The 24,314-nt window shown below is 48.2% G+C and overlaps 1 protein-coding gene across 1 annotated transcript; it reads right to left on the bottom strand.

Annotated features, from left to right (window-relative positions):
• Positions 1 to 177: 177 nt before the first annotated feature.
• On the bottom strand, positions 178 to 22,639 carry LOC102545855 (F-box and WD repeat domain containing 10B). Its single transcript, XM_072957401.1, is given in 14 exon segments — positions 178 to 1,052; positions 3,316 to 3,372; positions 4,119 to 4,384; positions 6,011 to 6,169; positions 8,567 to 8,709; positions 9,498 to 9,646; positions 12,050 to 12,171; positions 14,805 to 15,005; positions 16,596 to 16,705; positions 17,648 to 17,770; positions 18,479 to 18,606; positions 18,692 to 18,988; positions 20,175 to 20,360; positions 22,165 to 22,639. Coding segments are annotated over 14 exon segments (3,240 nt in total). The 3' UTR covers positions 178 to 228.
• Positions 22,640 to 24,314: the final 1,675 nt, after the last annotated feature.

The following is a 24,314-nucleotide window of genomic DNA, read 5'->3' as shown; positions in this document are numbered from 1 at the left end:
ACAGATGCTGATCTCACCCAGCCTCCCTCTGTTTTCTTACTTTGAAAATATCAGTTCTTTGGCTTGTAGGAAAATAATTGAGTCCCCACATTAATTGCTAGGGAACAGTCAAAAAAGAAAAAAGAGAGGGAGAGAGAAATGACAAATAAACCCAAAAAGGGGGCCAAACACCAATAATCCACTTGGTTTTCTATTTATTGTAAGATATTGTAACCTCCCAAGGCTGGTTCAGATAAATATGTTTTGTCCAAGTTCAGGGGCTGTGGTTTTTCCTTGCTTCATGAAATTGTCTATGGGCAGGCCTTCGATCTTCCAGATCCAGGCAGCTTTGCTGGCCTTTTCTGGGTTGACCACTCCAGCAGGCTTTCTGGCCTGATACTCCTTCACCATGGCCTCCCCATACTCCTTCTGCTCCTTCACAGTCCACAGCATGAACTGGGTGTTCACCCAGAAGGGGTCCAGGGCCTTGCAGAAGTGAGGCCTGTCTTTCTCAGCAGCCTGGGCCGCTGTGCCCACCGGCGGGGCCAGCATGCGGTTTGGTTTGATGACCTGCGAGCTAGTTAAGGGGCTGAAGCTGTGCACCATCCCATCAACTGAACTGGTCGCCCCGTCTTCACCCTGTACGCTGCCAGCGAGCCTAGGGTGGACGAGCATGGGCTGGGGTAGGGTGGATTGCACTCTGGGACTGTGCAGAGAATTCTTCAGGTTGGGCTGAAGCTTCTGGATTTCGAGGGGAATGCTGGTTTGTTTCACATCTATGGAAGGGTTGCTGAATCTCAGCCGATCAACTTCACGTTGGACTGATTTTCCCTTAAAACTCAGGACCTTCCTAGGGTATGAAATTGAAGGTCCCCAGGCATCAGTGACCTGGGCTTGGGGCCTACAGGGATAGGCAAACTCCCTGGAATTATGGGCTTTCTTCAGGGCGTTCACTGTCAGGAGGAACTGGTCAGGAGACATAGGGACGTGTCAGGAGTTTTCCTTTGAGCGGTTGATCAAATCTGCAGAAGTTCTTACTTGTCCTTTTTTTGGTACTTTCTCCACATCATCTGGTTTTTCTAAAAAAAAAAAAAAGGAAAGAAACAGTGTTTCATGAGAAACTTAAGTACTTATGCATGAAATTTAAATTCCTTCTAACTGCTCCTCAGACCAAGGTCTTTATTGCCCAGCGGACACACTGTCATTGTGTGACCAAAAATTCTCCATGAGACCAGAAATTGTAACAGATTTAACATAAGTTTTAAACAAATACACTAGTATTTGTGTACTGGTGTGTATTAACCTCTAGGTATGCACATTTTGGAAGGAACATATGTAATCCACCCATTCTTAAAACTTCCCTGAGGGAATGATCTTCACCCCTCTTTCATAGGCCTTATAAATTTTTAGTAACAGATTTCTAAATAAAAGTCATATTGTAAATCTTGATCTCCACCTTCTTAATCAAAGTGGACTCCAAATGATCTTTGGATGTTTCTCAAAATCAAAACTGCCTTCAGATAATGTGTCACCCCTGGAAAATGGAAAGGATCACATGCCCAAAAGACAGTTCCTGAACAGGTCTTCCCAAAATGTTTTGAACAATAGCTGCTGCTCCAAAAGCCACTGACCAGGACAAGAGATTCACTCTGGCATACTACCTTAGGGTCAGGACCCCCAAGGTGCCAGACCCTTTGGTTAGCAAGGATGTCTTCAAAGGTGAGCAAATCTATGCCTCTCACTCGGGCCTTTCAATCCTTGCAGTACCCCACAGACACACTGGAAACATGATCCCCGTATTACAAAAGGAAAGACTGAGTCATGAAAAGCAGAAGTCATCTTGTCTTGTCTGTCCTAGCGAGTACAGTCTGCACCCTAGACACCAATCTGTAACCAGAAAAGAAAACACAATGGTGTGTTGCTTTTATACTGTTATAACAGTGTATAATTCTCCTTGACCAAATAGATTTTATCCCCAGATATCTGTGTATGGGCATACTAAGATGGGATGAAACTTCAAATGTTGTTCTGGTCTTTACTTTGTTAATTAAATAAGTTTATTAAAACATATAAAACTAAATGGAATTAAGATGTTAACATAGTCCCCGTTCTCCTTTGAATTCCAGAATAAATGATTCTGTGGACAAAACGCAGTTCTTCTCCTTCTATTAAAAGGAATTGTGATGTGCTCATTGTTCATTAACTTGTCTTTTTTTCGTATAGTGATATATTGTGGATCTCTTTCCAACGTATGCACTTCCTCATCCATTTTTCGCTGTCATGTGATACTCCATGGTACAGATTCGTCATCATCTACTTAATTATTGCCCACGGATGGACATTTAGCTTGTTAGTGATCAACCTTAAAGAAAGGCAAGTACCGTTTTTACATGTCATGTGAGCAAGTGCAAATTGATGGATATCACCCCATGTTGGCTTCGGGGCAGTGGGAGTGTGCAAGCATTGGTGGTGGGAGAGTGAGTTGACAAGGCGGTTTTTAAGGACAACATGGCAACATCTTTCCAGATTGTAAATGCAATTATCCTCTGGCCCAGCGAAGCCACTCCTAGGACTTTACCCTGCAAGGTTTACACCTGTACAGGTACAGACACAGGTATGTACAAGGATGCTGGCTTTAGTATAGACCTCATAAAACTCAATTGTCTTACCGTTGCCTCAAAACTAGTCTCTGCGGTGAGTTTGATTCAAAGAAACACTACTTATCAGCCAAAAATATTTGAAAGGCATTTTAAATCTTTGCCAAAGCCGCTCAGAACCAACAAAGGGACATCCCATTCATGGTGTCCAGTGACTCTTCTTAAAAGCCCCTTCCCCACCTCTCTCCGTCACCTCCCCATCTCATTTGCATAGCACTGCCCCCCAACCTAGCTCCTCCCTCATGAATCCCCTGCAGCGCCCTCTGAAGTCAGCCTGGCTGCCTCTTCTCTCCAGCTGCTGCACTCCTGGCTCAGGCTGATGACACAAGGGTCCCAGAAGTGAGGAGGCGCCCGGAGAGCCAGCAGCTCGAAGCTCGTCTCAGAAAGGCTCTCACTCTGCATGGCCTGAAGGTAGTAATGGGACAGTTAAGGGAAACCAGTCACTCTTGGGAGAAGCTGGGCATTTTATTCACGCTGAATCAAAGATAAGCAGACTTACTGGTGGACCTGCTGAAAAACCAGGCTGAGCAGAGACAGAGAGAGAGGCTGGATCTCACCGCACTGGTTATGAATGGAGCCTCACCTTTCTTACCTCCGGGGAGGGGTTTTGCTTCCGAAGTCTCTTGCTCCCGCTGGCCACCCCTGCCGTTTGCGTCCCTGGGACTCATTCTCTTCCTGCCGTCTCTTCGGGGTGGCTTTGGCTTTCCTTGACTCAGAGCTGCTTCCGTTAACGGTGCTGAATGACGATCGGGGTGGGGGGAAGCTGTCGTAATTGCATAATCCAATTAGGTATGAATAAACGGGGTGTAGCTGATCATTCAACTGATTTTCACTCGAACGATCTCTTTGTTACCGTGTCATCCCATGAAAGTCGGTAGTCACCTGGAGCCTAAGATGTGTCTAGATCACCTCCTGACCTCCTCCACCCCCTGCCACCACCACTCACCTTTCCTACTGATTATCAAGCTCTAAGCATTATTTAAAACTCTCCAACCTCTGTCCTAACCACTTCCGGTGTGACAGTCTTGGAGGCAATCTGTTGATCCAGTATTTTCCAGGTACGCACGCTATCGATCGGAGGTCTAGAGAGAATACATTCTACAGAGAACACTTTTCTGCAGTATAGCATATCTTGTCTCTGTCCTAAGCAAATGATTATGCACTGTATATTTGGATTCGGGGCATGGGGGGAGGATGTTGATTGTTTGGCTTTTGTTTTGATGGCAAGTATTGTGCGCTAGTCTTGTCTACCGTAGGAAGACTCTAATAAGTTGGAAAACTTGGTCCTTGGAAAATCAGATTCCCTGGAGCCGGCTAACAAATTGTTAGATGGGAGAGAATGGCTCTCACCTTCCCTAAAGGTTGGGATTTATATCAGCAAGAATCCATTAGCCAAGATATCCCGCAGAGAAACTGGTCCTGGCACGTCCTCACCTGCTCCACTGGGCACCACTCAGGCTGCCTGGGATTTTGTTCTCTTACCTGTAGGTGACCTGGATGCCTTCAGAGAGATGCAGGACTTGTGAGGTTTGCTTAACAGGGACTCCTGGGCTACTTGTTTGCTGGATAGAGAGTCCCTGGGGCTGTAGATCTGAGTGCTGGACTTGGAGAGAACTTCTGTGAGGCCGTTTTCTTCCCTGTCTTCCTCTTTGTCCCTGGTCTTCTGTTTGGCCCGTTCCAGGGGGTACTGCCACTTTATATTCTCGAACTGGAACATGAGAACATTGCTCTCCGTGTTGATCACCATCCTGGAACCAAAGCAACAAGATTGGGAGGCCACCACTTCCCAGCTTCCAGATAGCACTTGGACTACTGTCGTGCCCAGTCCTGAGGCCGAGGGATCAGTGCCACAGACAGGGCGGTGCAGGTCGCTGGAGGGTCTAGAGAGGAGAGAGGCAGCCGGCCGTGCAGCAGGGGGTCGTTAGCTCTGTAGCTGTTTTCCTTAAAAATTAAATGTGAGCAAGGCACATACATTCTGATTACTTCGCTTCTTGGGTTAAAATATTTTTAAATGAATTTCTGTTCCTGGAGTGGGCGCCAAGTACCTGGGGTGCCCGAGGCAGAAGGCTTAGCTACTCTGCACACAGATGTCTTGAAATTCACTCCTTTTTTTTTTAAGCACAGCAGCCACAGGCTGCGTCTCTGCCCTGAGGAATGTGGAGAAGTCTGTAATGGGGAGGCCTCAAGCCCTCACTGCCTGCCGGCACGCTCCTTCACTCCGTCACTCCAAGGTCTCTGTGTGTGCTCTGCATTCAGACAGAATGCCTGCACTTTGTAAAGCAGGAGGATTTCCATCTTCCCTAATCCCCACTGTCAGGCCGCTGTAGGGAAAAAGAGTTCCTAACCCGGGGCCCCCAACATCGCTTCCCACCCACCCACTGGGTCCTGGGGCTCCTGGCACCCATAAAGCACCGCTTTCAACCATAAGCAAGACATGGAAATGCTACGTGCAGGTTCCTTTCTGCTCCAAAAGGCTGCAATGTTAAGACTCTCTGGCAGCGTAAACTCTGTAAAAGTGACTTGTTTTTGGAAAGGCTGGAATGGAATTCAGGGAATCATTCCAATTAGAAATCTCTTCCAGACTTATTTTCACTCAAGCTGAAGTCTCTCTTTGGATGTCACAAACGAGAAAAGGTCAGAGGGGACCTTTTTTAAATGGCTTTTTTCAAATTAGTTCGTATCTGAAAAGAATTAATTTACTGAGCCTTGTTACTAGCACCTCGTCCTTTAAGATGGTAAAAAGTACAAATAAAGTTTCATTAAAAGGAAGGCAATGTGGTTGGAAGTGATTAGGTGATGCCTCAAGCGAGCCTGTGGGAGAATGTAAAAGATCAGTATAGTTGGGTATTTTCACGTAATATCATATGTGAAGTGAAGCATATAACACACAGAGTATTATGTACAAGTCGTGTAGTCACGGTTCTGGTTTCTGTAAACTCAGTTCTGCCCCCCGGACATTGGCCGCCTGCCAGTGCCACCCCCCACCGTCCTGTAAGTCTCTGCAATGGAAGTGAGACCAGGAGACAGCCGGTGCAGCTCTCAGGCTGAACACGCGGCCAGGGAGCAGCAGGGGTTGCAGGTCTGCAGAACCACAGTCCCCGTAGCAACACCGAACTGCACCCATCATGTGATTTGATCAGACACCCGAGCAAAGGAAGAGTAACATGATCCCCGATTGCTGAGTTTTGTGCGAAGTCCCATGAATGAGTCCCCAACTCATAGAGTCAGCCTATTACTCCACTGCAGCCAAAGCTGGAGGGGAGCACTGCCCGCCTCTCCTGCTGCTGACAAATCCGGGGCCAGAGTCCCAGAGGAGGGAAAAACTCATCCAAACAGAGCGGCTCAGGGCTCTGACCTCCACACCGACCACCCACCTGTTGCCCTGAATAAAGAAGGACAGCACAGGATCACCTCTGCCATTGGCCTTCATCACCTTCAGGCAGTTCCCATTTAGGAAATTGTAAATGCGGATCTTGCCGTCTGCACAGGCACTGATGACCCGGAGGAAGAGAAGGGCCACGTGGAGCACCTCCCTGGAAGGGAACAGAGCAACGGGCAGTACCCACCTTCTGGTAAACTGCTTGCGTTTGTCTGTCATTGGGGCGTTTTGTGTATGGTGGGGAGGCAGGGGTCATGAAACGATGGAAACGATGTGTGTCATCATTTTTTAATTCTGGGTGGGAACCATCAACCCTCAACACACAGCCGTACTCTCTCTCCCTATTCTGCAGCTCTTTTGCCTACAGTTTGGTCACAGTGCCGGCCACCAGTGAAGCCCAATGGTTGGAAATTCTAGACAAAGACTTTAAATCATCTATTTTAACAGAAGACTTGAGAAACAAAACAAAACAAAACAAATACATAAGACTATAGAAAACAAAAAGCAAAATGGTAGAGTAAGTCCATTTTACACTTAATGTAAAGGGATTAAACTCTTCAATTAAAAGGCAGACATGGAAGAAAGGATCAAGAACACGATCCAACTATATGCTGTCCATGGGAGGCTCCCTTTAGATTCAAAGACACAAATATGTTGAAGGTAAAAGAATGGAAAAAGATACTTGATACCAAAAGAGACTGGATCGCTATATTAACATCACACAAAATAGACTTTTACAGAATTGTTAATAGAGACAAAAAAGAACATTAAATAATGTAAAAGGATGAATTTATCAAGGAGATACAACAATTATGAATGCATACACATTATTACAATACTAGCCGTGGAAAGACATTAAGGAATAAAGGTTTAAAAAAAGTCACTACAGAGTCCAGAAGCTTTTCTAAGCAGCATCATTTTTGTCAGCCCTGCTTTGCACCCTCTAATTTCATTCCTCTTATCCATTCTCTCCCAAACTGTATGCAGAAGCTTAATTTTGGATGAAGAAAAAAATGTTGGCCCAAGAGGACAGGAAAGAGCCCACTTTCTCTGGTCCTTCTTTCATGAAGGACCAAGAGCAAATATATCTGTTTTTTCACCTGTTTCATAGCCAAAAAAGGGGTTTTAGTCCACTCATTAGACCTCTCCAGAAAGGCAATCTGTCAAGTTAGTCCTCATTGTCCATCAATTAGAAATATTCATTGAGCATTTACACATACACAGCACTACTTCAGATGGTGGGAGAGGAGGCCCTGCCGCTGAGATCGTGGACCGTGTCCTCCAGATTTGCTGTAACTGCACAAGGTATCAAGAACCAATGTGAATGGTGTGTTGGGGCTGTCATTCGATGGAAGTGGAAATGGTCTAAAACGGTCTCGTAGCTGAGGTGGAGAGGGAGGATCACGGATTGATGAAATGGAGAACAGACTGCTGAGTTTGCCGGGAAGGATTTATTTTTCAGGAGCTTTACTAAGTCCTACTGAATCATGCCTGGAAGGTCTGGGAAATGTACAGTCACAATATTCAGGGGAGTCCTCCTTGAGGTCAAGGTTTGAGAATCCAGGTGACATGCTAAGAGGCTTACCAATACTCACCTGGAGGGTGGATAAATCACTGAACACTGGCCCTTCCTGACAGCCACCTGTCAGCAAGGCAGTCATGTACCCCAGACAGCATACACACGTGCACGCATGTTCCCTTCCCCCACCCACAGGGCCAGCCTGCCTGTTCAAGAGGTTCCTGGGAGGCTGCAAGGGAATCTGGGGTCATGTTGCACCAAATAACTATCCCCTGAGAGATCCTTCTGGAAGACCTATTTACTCCTTCAATCAATTAGGACCGCGGTTAGTTCCCTGGGATTCCTTAGCCTGCACTCAGGGGAAGAAGCATTGCTCACGCTGAACAGCAGTGGCTTTGAGCAGCTGCAAACCCATGACCATTGCACAACCACTAACGGACCACAGTGCCTTTGCTAAATAAGTTTAGCTGTGACCTCAGCCTACTTCTCAATTGTCTCCACGTAGCCACCACCCCTAAACCAGGACTGGAAGAGTGAAATGGAATCCATTTGCTGTCCTGGAATGGAATCTAGCTCACGGGTTTTAAGGGAGATCCTTCTCTAAGCCCGTAAGTGGCTTTTAAACTTCTGGCACTTGGACAAGTTTAAGCTTTTGTGAACACAAACCTCCTGGGCTAAAGACCAGTTCCAAGAATTTTAAGTTGACTGGAACTGGCATCATTTGGGACAGTACTACCAATATTCATACATTTGATATCTAATACATACACATTTATCACGTGTTCCATAAGCATAAAACTTCAGTAACTTCTCAAAATCCACACCGAGTATTATGATTTCTTAAGAGAAACAAGTGAGGTCAGGAGAGGGGGCGGCCAAGCTGGGTAACAGGTATAAGAGGAGGAAAGCAGGAGTGGGTCAGAGCCAAGGGACAGAAGGCCAGCACAGGGACCGATTGGCCAGAGGGCACCGTCTAGGCTCTGAGGGAAAAGGAGGGCTCAGGACTTCAGCCAGGGCTTCCTTGGCACCTACTTGGGATGCTTGAAGGCCATGAGGCATCGCTCGTACTTCCCCACCATGCTCCAGGCCATGACCAGGCCGTCGGCGCTGCCCGAGAGGAGATGTCACTGGTCAAAGAACAGACACTTCACGTTTCCCTCATGGCCGTTGAGAGTCTGCAAGAAAGCATGCCCCTGTTTTCAGCCCACCTTCAGCACAGACTGGGGGCGTCTTCATATGAGTCCCAGAGCCACACTCCACCAATCCGTGATGACCACCCACTCGGTGTGTACCTGAGCCGACCTGAATTTTGCTCTAAGAAGGCCAGTAGGGCCCGTGCCTCCTGCATGCAGAGATTTCTCCCCCAGTTGAGCAGGAATGTGATCAGGGAGAGAGCTGCTCCCGGCAGGTCTGTGGCGGGGCAGGCCCCGTCTTCCCGGAGTGCCAGAGAGTGTTAAAGTTTCCCTTCCTCTGCTGCCAGACAGGGAAGGGGACAGGATTCCATCCCTCATTCCTCAGCAGGACCCAGAGGCCCCTGGGGCATCCCAGTGCCTGCAGCTGCCAGTCAGACTGCAGCGACAACATCACCAGTGGGAAAGAGCCACCAGTCAGACCAGCTCGCTGTGACACTGAGTTCCTGGCACAAGCGATGTCTCACCACCACCGGCTAGGGCCAGGGGTTTCAAATCCCGCAAGAACAGTTTTGGGGTGTGAACATTTAATAATTTTGAGGCAGTCAATGTTCTCATGAGAGAGTAAGGAGGAGGACAGTTGTGGCTTTGTCCAGTCTCAGAATGGCCCCTACCTGGGGGGCAGGGAGACTTCCCCTTCCCCGGACCACCCTTTTGGCGACTGTACTCAGCTGCTCTAGGGTGGTCTGGGGCGCTACCTGGAGGAAGTTGATCAGTGTCCTCCCGTCCCTCACTCCTGGTGCCCCCACCCCATGACCCGCCCGCCCTCTCACCTTGACCAGCTGGGCGGTGATGGTGTGCCACACCTTGACCACGCCTCTCTCACAGCTGCTCACAATGTATGTGTCATTGATCCTGGTGGCCAGGATGGGGTCTTTGTGTTTAAAGGTCTTCAGGCACCTCCCTGTCTCGATATCCCACTCTGGAAGGGTGGGGGGGGGAGAGAGGAAGGTGGGGGGGACAGGTGCATGGAGAGGGTGATGGTGGGGGTCCACACCCCATCACAGAAGCTCAGACCAGCCTAGCCCTGGAGGTCAGATCCCAGAAGGCTTCACCTGGCCCAGCACAGGCCACAGGCTCACCCCTAGTCTGTGTTCCTGCAACACAGGGCCCCCAGTCACACTCCCTGGGAGAGCCAGCCGGGCACAGACCTTGGCTCTGACCCTGAAACTTAGCCTCAGGGTCTGAGAACTGGACAGCTCATCTCCACTGGGCCTCCTCCTCAAGCCTGGAAAACGCTCAAACTTCAGGACAATCGTAGCATATCTGTGGTGTCATCATCCCTCCAGATGCTACTCTCCTGACCCCCACCTTCTGGCCCCCAAAGAGAAGAAAGCTGTCTCTGCTCTTACACATTTAAGTATTTCTGATTCTGACTCTGGAATTTTACTACCGAGAGATTGTCATCACGGGGGCAGGTTCACTGCTGCTTCTCCATAGACGGGGCTGGAGCACTTCCTCCCGGACTGCGAGCGCTGGGCGGATGTGCGGGTCGACGGGGGGTGGGAGAACCGAGCTTGAAGGAAGACACTGAGAGTGGGCACCGAATTCAAGGGTGAGGACACTGAAGTCGGCTCTGTCAGCCCCCAGAGTGCCTTCTGCTTCTGTAGGCAACAGAATGTGTAAGCTCGGACTGAATACTGAGCAACCACAGCCGATCCTCACCCCGCGCTGACGGTGGACTGGGCGCCATTGCAAGCGCCTGACGTGCAGCAAACCTCCTCCACGAGCCAGTGCTGTTATTAGTCCTCACCGGACAGGTGAGGAAACCGAGGCACAGAGAGGTTGAGGAACCCACTCTAGACCACACAGGCGGTAAGCAGATCGAGCCAGATTCAAACGCAGGGAAACTGGGTCTGGAGGCCATGCTCTTAACCATGAACCCTAACTACGTTAGCACGCTTTTCTGCACTAAGTTTTTACATACATGCTGCCCCTTTTATCAAACTAGAAATGGGAAAATTGAAGATGAATTAAAAGATCCACTGGGAAGGCGCCCTGTTTTAAAGAATTCACTGTCTCTGTTTTTGTTCTGTTTCAGGAACCCTGGCAGGTAGGGGGAGCACAGGGAAAACAGGCAGGCTGGGATCTGGGCCAGGATTAGGGTGAAGTGAGAGGTCCTCGGGTTATTTTTTCATCATGTATTTTGCATGTTGATTTTGACTTTTCAAATACTGCATTAAAATATGTGTCTTGGTTACTGAGTGTTTTGGTGTCCCCTTAAATTCTGCACCAGAAGTGAGGGCCTGACTCCCCCATCCCAGTTCCGGCCCTGCTGGTGCCCCCCATCCAAGACTCACTCAGCTGGGTCGGAGGCCCTGTCCGCCCTTCCATCTTCAGACCCTCATCCTGCATCCTTCCTGTCGCACTCCTCAAGGCAGTCATGGCAAGGAGACTGTCGGTCAGTTGAGGAAGGAGAAGGGGTCAGGACTGAGGCTCCCAGGTGGGTCTGAGCGTTGGCACCTGTGACGCCACCCACAGTCCCTTTCCCACCACCTCCTTCCACCTGCTCCTAACATGCAGTGGCTTCCGGGGCCCTGGCTTCCCTTCTCTTCGCTCTTCCCTCCTACGTTGCAGAGGAAATCTCATCCACACCTGGGCTTCCACGTCTTATTATAATGGATAACCTCCACGTTGATGCACTTGCCTCTGCCTGGGAATCCCACACTCAACGTGTTAGCGTTCTATTTGCTGCTGTAACAGATTGCCACACACTTAGGGGCTGAAAACAGCAGATGCATTAGCTCACAGAAGTTCAGCACGACCTCACAAGGCTAAAGGCAAGGTGTCATCAGGGCTATGTTTCCTCATGGAGGCTCTGGGGGTGGGGCTGGGATTTCTTACATGTTACTATTGTACTATCACATGTTACTGTCCCCCCTTATATATTCACTTATCTGTCTCCATTAAGAGACCAGGAGCCTCTGGAGGAGATTAAAGGCCATGTCAAAAGAGCCATATCATGTTCATTTTCCTCCCTTACCACCTACCACGGCATCTAGTGTTCAGCAAATAGCCAATAAGTGAGTGGATCACTGGATACATGGATGGGTAGGTGGCAGGATGAAGGACGGCCTATAGACATAAGCAAAGCAAGAGGAGGGTATAGCTCAAGCGGTAGAGCGTGTGCTTAACATGAACAAGGTCCTGGGCTCAATCCCCAGTCCAGTCCCTCCATTAAAAAGTTTAAAAATAAACCCAATTACCTCCCCACCAAAAAACAAACAAACAAAGAGGAAAGAACTAGAAATGGGCAAAGCAAGTCCTCTGGCAACCCACGGACTTGGGGGAGCTTCTTAGAAGCTGTGAGCCATTTCTTTCTCACCTTTGACCTGGCAATCTTTTGCTCCAGACACAAGCCTGGTCTTATACACATCCATGCACGTGATGGTGCCCTGGTGGCCACTGAAGATTCATATGCAAGCCCCACTTTTCAGATCCCAGTACCTGCAGGAATCAAGCAAAAAAAAAAAAAAGCTTTTGAGACTCTCTGAGGACCATCCTGTCTAGGGCTCCTTTAGATCAGCAGGTGGCTGGAAGGCGGCAGTTTCATGAGTCCAAGGCCTGGATCTGATTCCCGGTTGCAGCACCTAGTAGGTGTGACTTTGGGCAAGTTGCTTCATTTTCAGGTACGCTTCATTTCCTCACTGATAAAATGGAAATGATAATAATAGCAGTCACCTCACAGGGTTTTTGTGCAGGAGTAAATACACGAATGCAGTGACTGTCAGCCGGGGTGATTTCCACGCCCGGGGGACCTCTGACAATGTCTGGCAACATTTCTGGTGGGCACAAGTCGGGGGGGAGGTGCCACTGGCATGGAGCACGTAGGGTCCGAGGATGCTGCTGAACACCCTCAGGTGCACAGGCCCGCCCCCGCGGGAAGAAGTCTCCTCTTTGTTTATTTATTGTTAGTGTTTTTTTTTAATGGAGGTGGGAAAGCAAAATGGTACTACAGCCACGTGGGAGGACAGTTGGTGATTTCCCACAAAACTAGAAAAAAACCCTGCAAACGGATGTTTATAGTAGCTTTACTGCTAAAACTTAGAAGCAACTAAGATGTCCTTCAGCAGATGTAAGAATAAACAAACTGCGGTGCCGCCAGACAAGGGGCATTACTCGGGGTAAGAAGTGTCACCACAACATGTTCTGGAACCATTTGCGCTTCCTCGCCTATGAAATTCCTGTTCAGTTTTCATTTTCTTGTTTTTTGTTTGGTCTATGTATCTGTTGACTTATTTATCCTTTTCTTATTAATTCATACGAGTTTTCGAGTTTCCTAGATAACTAATTCTTTATCTTTGTGCTGCAAATGTATTCTTCCATTTAAGACTCATCTATGGTATCTTTTGATGAACAGAAATCTTTAACCTAAATGTAGTAGACCTTGTTGATTTGACATGTTTAGTAAACCCTTTCTTACCTTAAAGTCATAAAGAAATTACTCAGGAATGTGTTCTTTAAAATTAAAAAAAAAATAGTTTTGCCTTTCATCTTTAGGCCTTAAATCTACCTGAAACTGATTTTGTTATCAAATGAGGTAGGGGCCCCATTTATTTTTCTTTTTCCTCTCTGTATTTGGATATCCAGTTATCTACATACCATTTATGGAAAAACACTCCCTTCTCCAGATGGATCTTAAATAGTAAAATTCCATTCTTTTTATAGCTGAGTAATATTATATATCTATACACACACACACACACACACATACCACATCTCTCTATTCATTCATGTGTTGATGTGTAGCACAGGGAACATAGCCAATGTTTTGTAACAACTTTATATTGCGGGGGAGTAATTAGCTTTTTAATTTATTTATTTATTCTTAATGGAGGTACTGGGAATTGAACTCAGGACCTTGTGCATATTAGGCGTGCCCTGTGCCACTGAGCAATACCTTCCCCCCATAACGACTTTAAATGGAGTAGAAACTGTAAAAATACTAATCATTATGTTGTACACCTGAAACTAACATAACATTGTAAGTCAACTACAATTTAAAAAAAACACTCATGAACTATAGTTAACAATACTGTGTCGTATATTTGAAAGTTGCTAAGAGAGTAGATCTTGAAAGTTCTCGTCACAAGAAAAAAATTGTAAAACTATATGTAGTGATGGACAAAACTAAAGTAAGCTGTGGTAATCATTATGCAATATATGCATATATGAAATCACTATATTGTCCACCTAAAACGAATACGTTATATGTCAATTATACCTCAATAAACAATAGAAAACTGATGCACGTGGGTCCCAGGAGCCCATCCAAGAACATCTTTGAAAGAATAAAGAACTATGAACAATGCACACCTCCATCAACAGAAGAATTAATGAGTTATGATGTATTCATCCAATCAAATACTGTATCTCTGTGAAAATTAATTATTGCTACCTACATCATACGGATGAATCTCAAAATCATAGTTCAGTGCAAGAATCAAGTAGAGATGAAGTTTTAAAATACAATTCCACTTATGTTATGTACAAAAAATGGACAAAAGTAGTTAATGTGTTTGGAGATATATAAATAAGCAGCAAATCTATAAAGAAACACAAGGGAATAATTAGCATGAATTTAGGATGCCCTTACCTCGGGCTGGGAGGGAAAAAGAAGCAGTAAAAGAAAGGCACACAGTGGGGTTTGGGGACTGGGGATGATCTGTTTCTTGGCCTGAGTAATGAGCACATGGGTGTTTATTATATTGTTTTAAAATATATGTATATATACATTTTTAAACACTACTTTGCTTCTATACTATATTTCTACTCACAAAAAAACTGCTTTCCCTTGAAGGAATCTATCAAAAGAAATATCAGTTATGCCTTCATCTAAGAATGCTAAACAGAAGACACTTTCTGATTCAGTCTTCAGCTAGAAAATTGTTATAAATTTATCTCATTCAAAGTTTAAACAATATACAAATTCTTGGTTTTTATCTTGCCAAAAAAAAAGGTGGGTTGTTCTAGAAGTCAGTACCATTTAGGATAACTTTTGCATAAATATGAAAAGGTAAGAGCATGCATGTTTCTTCCACGAGCCGCCTTCAGGCCTGGGGGTGCTGGGGACTGCTCACCTGATGCTCAGGTCATAACTCCCACTCAGAAGAAAGTTGTCCTCCTCACACAGGAAGAGGGCGTGGACGCTCCTGGCATGGCCTCGGAGTGTGATGGGGACCTCCTTCACTTGTATGACGTCCAGAAGCTGGATCTTCCGTTTGGAGGACACAGCTAGCAAGTCTCCCCCAGAGTAGTGGATGATTCTGCTTCAGTCCCACCTGAGTTGCCGGGGTGGAAGGATGAGTAATGAAGGAAGGGTTGGTGTCCTTCCTGGAACTCCCTCAGCCCAGTGCCTGTAACCTGCAGCAGTGGGAGGACGGAAAACCTGGGGCCTTCCAACACCGGAGGCAGAAGAAGGCTAGACCTCGTGTCAGCAGGCCCTGGTGGAGCCCCCACCTCACACCATAACAAAAGCCTACTTCAGGTAGATTTAAAACATAAGGACAAAAGGCCAGACTGTTTTTTTCTTAATTCTGCTAATGTATGACAAGTCCCCAAGGGAGATAAAAGAGTCGTAGCATTTCCCAACTTGTTAGACCGTGGAAACCTTTTTTCATGGAAAACCTCAGATGAACACAATTGGGAAGCCCTAGACCCACTGCACATCCCACTGTTTCCATCTTTTCCCCCCTTTAACCGACATCTACTCGGCATATTTTAGGAGCAAAGTCCTGGGCTAACAGGTGCTAATGGGAAATTCAAAGATGAATAGGGTATGGATGGACCTTGCCCCTCAATGAGCTGATAGTCTGTGAAACAGGGTGAGTTGAATTAATTTTCCAATCATAAGAGCATCAGCAAATAGATGGAATATGAGCAGGATGACTGAATAATTTATTGTCCAAAGTGAGATTTTTTTCATTGTGAAAGGAGACACTATTATTAATTCAAGGACCACAGAGTGAAGTGGGATTGTTCCAGTAAACAGGGATTTATAGTCACCCTGAATATGAGGAGCAAATCCTGACGTTTTTGTCCTCATTCCATTTGTCATTTCTAGAGTTCGAGCTGTCATCCTCTCTTCTGAAGAGCACGTATCACCATGCTCTCCGTAAAAACTCAACTTTGCCTTCCCCCTGCCTGCTCTGTCTTCCCCCTCCTGGTGGTCAAAATGCAACTTGTTAGTGAGGTTCATGGCCAAAAATAAAATAGAGATGGCCTTCCCAAAACTTTATGAATAAAAAGTGACTCCTAGGTCTAAAGCAGAGCAGAAAGTTGATTATTAATGGGGCTTCTTCTGGACTATTTAAATGAAGTCACACTCCACAGTTATCATAAATGCCATTTTCATATTTGCCATGGACAGACATTCCAGTGCTCTGCTGAAGTCGGGGGCGCAGCACAGCCCTGCATCTCCTTAAAATATGTGTCCATACACGCAAAGAAGAAATTCTAGGATCAACAGCAATGTCAATGGTAGTTATCTCTGTGTGGCAAGGCCGTGGGACAACTTTCCTTTTCTCTAGACATTTTCTGGCTTTTAGTGGATTTTTTCCCAATAAATATATATTACTTCTAAAATTAGAATAAAGCAATAAATACAGTTTTAAAATATTTCGTGTGTGTGCAAAAGGTCGTTGGTCAGTCCACCCCAAGTTTATAAGGGGAGAGCATCCTCCAGCTGCTGCCAGGAAAGGTGCAACAATCAAGCACCTATTCCCCAAATGGGGTCTCGTGCTGTTCTGGAGCTGGAGCTTGTGGGGTGGAGGGACCACTGCCTCTCCAGGTGAGCGAGGGTCGTGGAGACCCTAAGCCAGTGTGGTAATTCAAGGGTCCCTGGAGACCTGGATTCTGGCCCCCGTACCTACGTGTCAGAGAGAATGCGGATATTGTAAGTCCCGCAGAAGACATTCCTCTCCTCCATCTGGACCTGCTGAGTTTCCTGGCTCTGGTATGTGGTCCACAGGTTGTAATCACTCTAACAAGGGAAAATCTGCAGTCAAAGTACAGCGGCAGCTTGACCTAGGGCCCAGACACACATCCCCGAGAGCCTCCCCTGGCAAGGGGCCAGGGGCCCGCGACTCCTCTTCTTAAGGCTGTGGACGCTGCTGCATGGTGATGGGGAGGGGCCGGCAAGCACAAGGAACCCACAAAGGAGAAAATTTTGAGTCAGGGGTCCTAATTCTTCCACCTCCGGTTTCAGGAACTTGTGATGTCAGCAACAGCACAACTTTTCCAAAGATGAGCTCACAACCAGGAAATCAGGATGCATGCACAATAAAGCTGCAGGTGCCCCCTGACTGGCCGTTTCACCGCAGCTTCACAGTCACATCGTGTATTCGTGACGGTCCGGAGAGACTCAAGTCACACGTGAAATTACGCCTACACACCCCAGGCACTTGTATGGCTAAGTTTCTGCACACCTGCAGCCTTCACTTCCCCCTGCAGCAGCCTCACAAAGCAGCCTCACAAAGCACATCACATGCCCCCAAAGTGTTCTCATCATTTTATAGACAAGCTGTCTGAGCCTCAGAGAGGGGAAGCCAATTTTGTCAAGTCTAAACAGCATGCTCCTCATTCTTTTCCAATATTCCTTCCATCTTTCCTCCCTTCCTTCCTCCTCCCTCCCTCCCTCCTTCCATCACTCACTTCCTGAGTAGCTGTGGCCCCCAGGAGTGCTAAATTCTGGCACAGCTGACTCAACCAGACTTCCAATTTTCTTCCCAGCCACACTTTTAAACCTCAAAATACAGGAACTAGCAGCCATGCTAGCAGGAAGCCAAAAACACACCCACATGCTATAGCCATGTCCTCCCACACCCTGCATGGTTAAGTGAGGGCCAGGGCCGGACTTCAGCCTTCAGTGCCCAATAAGAATGGACACTCACAATCGCCTGCCCCAGATGCCACTGGAACCCACCTTCATTCTCAGTTTCCATTTCTGATTTTTCACTCTCAGGTGCTTCCCATTGTCCACCACTTTAGGAACCGGGATGGAGACTTTGTTGGCATAATGAGGGTCTATTCCCCTGGTGTAGGACCCCTGGGCGGGGAATAACAGAACACGGCTACTCTTAGTTCTTACACTCTGAGAGAGGAAACACCGGTGCTTGGCAGGATCTGAAAGACGGGTAAGGTCTGGCCAAGGAAGGCCTGGGCCCGGCCAGTTAGGCCAGTGGTGCGTGCAGACAGGCCTCAGGAGGACAACGACACCAAAGGTCTGGGGGGGCGTGTGAGAGGTGGCGGGCGGTTCCCAGCTTCCCGAGCCTGGCCTGCCTCCTCTGTCTCCTGTCAGCTCTCTCTGCTGGGAAAACTCCAGGCTACCGAGAACCCATGATTTAGGCTCAGGCTTCAGGCAAGAAACAGAAGTACAATTGCCAGAGATGGTTAATATCTGGGGAAAATTGCATTTTAACCTAAAAGTAGACTTCGTGGCCTTGTGAACGTCCGTGTACCACACGAGGCTCTCTTACTGCATGAGCCACGATGTGGCTCCCTGCGGAAAGTCCCTGCTTTGTGAGGTCTCAGAAAGGCTCTGTGTTTCTCTTCCCGCAAGGTTTCTGCACGTGTGGTCCCTGCCAGGTGCACTGACAGTGGGAGGGCAAATGGAACAAAAAGACAGTGAGGAAGCACCAACGTGGAGCAGGAGGCCAGCTCAGCGTCCACAGCAGGTGGAAAGGCTCACAGCCAGGCTGGCCTCGGCGAGGCAGTGAGGCTGGTCCAAGGCTGTCGCCTCCCAGACAGGAAGTACCTGTAGGAAGGCGATCTGGTGCTGGATGAAGTTGTGCGTTGACAGGTCCGCCTTGACCTGCTGCACCAGCGCCGCCCAGTGCTGGCTCACAGACGCACACCTGTTCAAGCTGTTCTTATCCAGCATGCCTGGAAAACAGGACGGGGACCTGGGAACCTCCCCCCACTGGGGATGGGAGGTCTCTTGAGAAATCCCCCAAAAGGCCCCGCATACTTAGGATACGCTTGGAGAGGTGGACAGGCAGGTGACGGATGAAGTCCTGGTACCGGCTGACCCCGGACGATAGCTCCCGGACAGCATGGAGGTCCACCGGCAGGCCGTCAGGGGCCGACCCTGCTTTGGACACCCTTGCTTTTCCAGAAAACAGTCTGTTCATCTTGGAAGTGCACTGGAGCAAACTCTTCCACTGCCCTTCTAGAGGGAAGCCGGAGAAAGGGGCACCGTTGGGGTGGCTTCGTGAGACTCCAGGGCAAGAGCGAGTCCTCGCCAGAAGCTCTCCCCAAAATAGAGCTCATCAGGGTCAACCCTCAGGCCACTGGAGTTTGCTCGTTTCTTCTGCCAAAATGGAAACAGAACTTCCCGAACCAAACGCACGAGCCGTCTTCAGCCTTCCCAGCTCAAGGCCGTCTCTGCCGTGCCGACTGCCCTGCTGGTGAAACGGCTGTGTCTGCAGCTCCCTTTAAACGATCCCAACCAGAAAAAGGCTTAATTTGAAAAGAGGGGGATGATTTGCAGCAGCATGGATGCACCTAGAGGTTATCACATTGAGTGAAGTAAGTCATACAGAGAAAGACAAGTATCACGTGATGTCGCTTATATGTGGAATCTTAAAAAAAAAGATAAAAATTCTATTCACAAACCAAAAACAGACTCACGGACATAGAGGACAAACTGGTTACCAAAGAGGGGAGGGTGGGGAGGGATAAATTAGGGTTTGGGGCTTAACAGACACACATTACTTCATATAAAATATATAAACAACAAGGTTCTACTGTCCAGCACAGGGAACTATATTCAATTTCTTATAATAACCTATAATGGAACAGAATCTGAAAAGAAAATATATATGTCAATGTAAATGTGTAACTGAATCACACTGCTGTACACCTGAAACTAACACTGAATCAACTACACCTCAATAAAAAAAATTTTTTTAAGAGAGGGATGGCTGAAATAAGATATAAGATGTTGATAATCACTGAGGCTGAGGATGAGGGTTACATGGGTGATGGTGAGCATCTGAAATTCTCCATATAAAAAGCGTTTTAAAATCGGTGCCTTGTGTTTTTTGTAATCATTTCACGTATACATCTTACTTCAAACACCAACCGAGGATGGCCTTGAGGTCAGGGCCCATCCCCCACTGCTTCCATTTCCACCTCAGGACTGAATCCAGTGCTGCAAAAACAGATGCTGGTGGGTTGGATTCTGGAGGTGTTCCCCCTCCTGGGTGCCAGAGGTCAGGGGCTGGGTGAGGGAGCATGGCCCGGGGCAGACAGAGATTTAGGGTCACACCAACTGATTTTAATCGTTGCTTCTCCCCGACCATGTGTGCGGTTAAACAAGCCCACTGTAACCCCAAGTGAATGTTCGTTGCCCAAATCTGTCCTCCCCAGAGGCTACTGCACTGCCACCCCCAACTCCACTGGGACCCCCGTGTCACCTCCAGCAGCGTCCTTGCGGCAAGCTGGCTTACCTGCAGTGGCTGCTCCCCCCGGCATGATCTCCTGCAAGCCTGCTTTTCCTGAGGTTTTGGTGGACAAGGGGAAGTCTGTGTTCCTGGTTCTGCCCGCCCCGCAGACTTGTGAGGCCTCACACGGCGGGGTGGGGCTACAGCCTTTCTCAGGGAAGAAAAACACTTTGCTGGCATCATGATCGAACCCTGAAAAACAAAAGAGCAGGACGAGGGGCTCTTTAAGGAGGTGTGTGGAGAGAAAGTGGTGGAGAGAGGTGGTTTTACTTCTACCGGGTTCTTTCAAGTCTACACAGAATGGACCAGGCCAGTGACACAAAATGCACAAGAATCGCAGAAAGCCTATTAGTCTCTGCCAGCCCACCTGCGTGCAAGACTGATCAGAGCTCCATACACGGGGCGGGGGGGCGGGGGGGAGAGAAGGAGCCAGCCCTGCGGGTGGAAGGAAGGCGCTGGACGAGGGGCTGCTTTCCTGAAGCTCTTGCTTAATGTTTTGCAACAATATGAATAAACACCCTTGAACCAAATTAGAAAAGTGAACTTTTTAAGAGACAAGCTCTCCCAGGGAAAGGGGAAGGTTACCCCAGTCTGTAACTGGACTTACACAACCTTTAACACCAGGAGCTGATTCCTGGGTGGGGAGAACCACAGCCCACGGCAGGTGCGCGGCAGACGCCCTGTCGGGAGGGTAGCATCGCTCGCAGGAGATGCTCAGGAAAGGAGGCCTGGTTTCCAAGCCCCTGACAGGGTGACCATGGCCAAGTCCCTCAGGGTCCCTGAACTTTGGCTTATTTACCTATAACGTGAAGGAGTCGGACCCGGTCAATCTCTAATCTAACTAAGAAGATTCTCTGGTTTTCCCACCATTTCTGCATTCCAGACGATCATTCCTTTACCTCCAAAGACACACCAAAGACATCAGGTGCATAGATCAGGATCTAGCTGCCCCCAAAGTCAGGTAACTTTAAACTCCCTTGGATTGCTATTAGTCCGCAGATCAGGTCTCATGGACATTAGGAATCCCCCGCCCTCAAGAGCTCAAACTCTGTCTGACATCCCAACCAGCCCCTCTCACCCTGCCACGCCTCTGCCTCCCGTGCTGGACTCCCCTCCCGGACCCCCTGCAGTCCCCAGGCCCTTGGCTCCTTTATGATTGCTTTTGCTGCCCTGGTCCAGCTGGCGCAACATTTCCAAGACCTTCTCACCGACACCCTAGGCCATTGTCCTACCTGAGTGAGGTCCTCAGACCAGCATCCGTGTCTGCTGGGAACTGGTGAGAAACGCAGGCTCTCGGCCCACATCACACCTGCTGGGGAGGGCCCCGGGCACCTGTGTGTTACAAGCCCTTGCAACGACTCTGACACATGCACCACTGAGAACAGCTGCCCCGGCGGTCGGGCGGGGGTTCCTAATGTCCACACGCGGCCCCTCTGCACCTCCAGCCTCGGATAAACTCCACTTCAAGGCTGGATTTCATGCACAAGCAAGGAATACAGTGGAACGAATGAAGAAAAGCCCCGGGTTTTGACCTCTTTGCCTGGTCTCTGTACGGTGCAAATGGAAGGACAAAACAATTCAGCAGTGTCCCCTTTGCATCCCCACAAACCCACTTCAGTCCCTCACCAGCTTCAATCTCAAACCAGCTGAGGCAGGACCCACACCAGCATAAGTAGCAAACGCACAAAGCAGCCATTTCTGGGTGTAAGGGATGCAGACGTCCATCCTAGAGGCCAGCTGAAAGTTCCTCCTGCATTTGTCATTTCATAATTTTCCAGAAGGAAGACATACTCAGCAGGTTCGCCTTTGGCAAACAGGATCAGGTGTCAGGACAAAGAAGTCTGTTCCGCAACCTGGAAAACCCCCATCTACCTAGGCCTGTCTGCCCCTCCTGCCCCTTTACAGGCTTCTGAGGTCAGGCCTTCTGGTCTCCAGGGGCTCCCCTCTCCACCTGTGGCCATGCTTACCTGAGGCGGTGTCCTGCTCTCTCAGCAACAGGGCTCCGATGACGTTGGTGGCAGCAGCAGTAACTTGGGGTCGCACATCTGCAGCAGCAAGAGTGTGTAACTGGCCTTCGTCCGGTGGGAGCTGTTCCCAAACCAGCGCAAGATCTCCCTCATCTCCTGTTCCACCATCTTGTCCAGCATCTGGTTCAAGGAGGACTTGACAACTCTCCCCTCCTTCTTGCTGACGTTGACCCGGGACCTGTGGTAGATGAAATCCTTCCCCTGAGTGGTCTGAAGGATGTTTTGGAAATAGTGCAACAAATACAAGCTATCCAGCTGCGCCAGGACGCTGACCAGAAACCTCCTCCGGGACACCTCGCCCACCCGTCGGAACCACTCTTTGGTGGAGAAGACCTTCCAGGCCAGGACGCACGCCTCACACTTCTGGCACACGGGGACAGAGTCTTTCCCCTTCTCACACCGAAAATAGGGGGCATTCCTGAGCCTCGATTCCAGGTTTTCCATGGTCCTGAGATGACCGGCTCATTTTATCCCTGCCCGTTGTCAACACCACCAAACCCGAGAGGAACAGGAGAGGCTGATAAATATCCCAGTTGAGCCTTTGCTATTATAAACATCTCCCAAAGGAAAAGTTAACCTCTGCGATGGATGGAAAGCTTCTCTCTCCCAGAAACTGCCGGTAGACTCTGGCTTTCTGTACTGACCTCCTTGGAAACATGGCTTTACCGTAAAACTCCTAAGCCTGGCGCTGCTTAGGTGGAGGCAGTTGCTGTATATTCTGAAAGAGCTGGTCATCTCATTTCTAGAACAATAGAAATAGAGTTAGTCCAGATCCCTTTGAACGGGAAAAAAATGTGGTGGGGCCTGGTGTTGAGCTTCCACTGTGCTGCTGTTAATGACTTTTAAACATTTGTGAATACACAATTAGATGGTACCTTCTTCGGTCTGGAGATTTGGGTTATACGGTGGCTGTCCCAGTGATCCTGAGTATGTTTCTAACCATCTTCTTAACTCATCATCAGAGTGGAAACACAAATGTTTTGTATATATTTAAGTTACTTGACTGCTTTTGAATGCTAACCAGAAACCCCTGCAGGGAAAATTCTTGGTAGAAAAAATTTAAGTGGGCCTGAGAACATGTCTGGGAACTTCCAGCCTCAATCACACGCCCACCCAGGTGTCTGGGAGACGGCACAGCTGAGCAGTGGGGAGTGTGGGGTCTGCAGTTGGACTCCTGGGCTCAGAGCCCAGCCCAGCTACTTACTAGCTCTGTGAATACAGGCACATTACTTTGTCACTGAAATAAAATGCACAACCTGAATGTTGAGAATTCTGTTTTATTTGGTGGTCTTTCTGGGGATTCAGGCCTGAGGACTCGAGCCCGGGAGGCAACCTCTCCGATTGCTCTATGTGTTTCAAAGAGGCACGAGAGAAGCCAGGATATACAGGAGTTTTTGCAACCAAGACCAGCTAATCAGAACATTAAGGGATTACTGTTGATTAAAGAAAACCAGACATCTCAAGTGAAGGAATTCAGTGATTTTCTATGTATGGGAAGGTGCAAAGTTCTGGGCTCGCTGAAATCATTCCTTTGCCCAGCACCTAGATACTTAGGGCCTGTGTCCTGTTCTTCCACATCCTGAGTGCCCTCAGTGGGCAAGGCTAGGGGTGGCAGCAGAGGCCGGGCTGCCTGCTTGTCTGCACCGAGTTCCCCCGCTCACTGTTGGGGGTGGTGGTAGCAGCTGATGACTTGATGGGCACAGCATCCTTTGTTTACTGATATGGCTGCAATATTTTTTTTTCATTCACAACTTAATCCTTTATGCTCCAGTGTTCCTGTCTGTAAAATGGGGATGACAGTGGTCCCTACTTCAGAGTCAATGTGAGGATTAAATGAGGTATGACATGCAAAGCCCTCAGAAGACTGCCTGGTGCATATTTAGCCCTCAATAAACACCAACTTCTGTTGCAGTGTCCTCATCAATGTTATTGTCATGCGGATCATTATTCTGGGTGGCCAAATAACCAACGTCCACTACAATGTTTATGTGTGCGCACGTACATACACTGAGCTGCACGTGAAGAAACGAGTATGCACATAGTTCTTTAAAGGAAAAATGACATGAAAACGACTTCCTTGATGATTCATGGGGTCTTTACCCTTTGGCCCTAGTTTATG

This window comes from Vicugna pacos, unplaced genomic scaffold (genome assembly GCF_048564905.1).
Source record: "Vicugna pacos unplaced genomic scaffold, VicPac4 scaffold_20, whole genome shotgun sequence".
NCBI classification, from domain to species: Eukaryota; Metazoa; Chordata; class Mammalia; order Artiodactyla; family Camelidae; genus Vicugna; species Vicugna pacos.
This window is presented reverse-complemented; position numbering and strand designations above follow the sequence as displayed.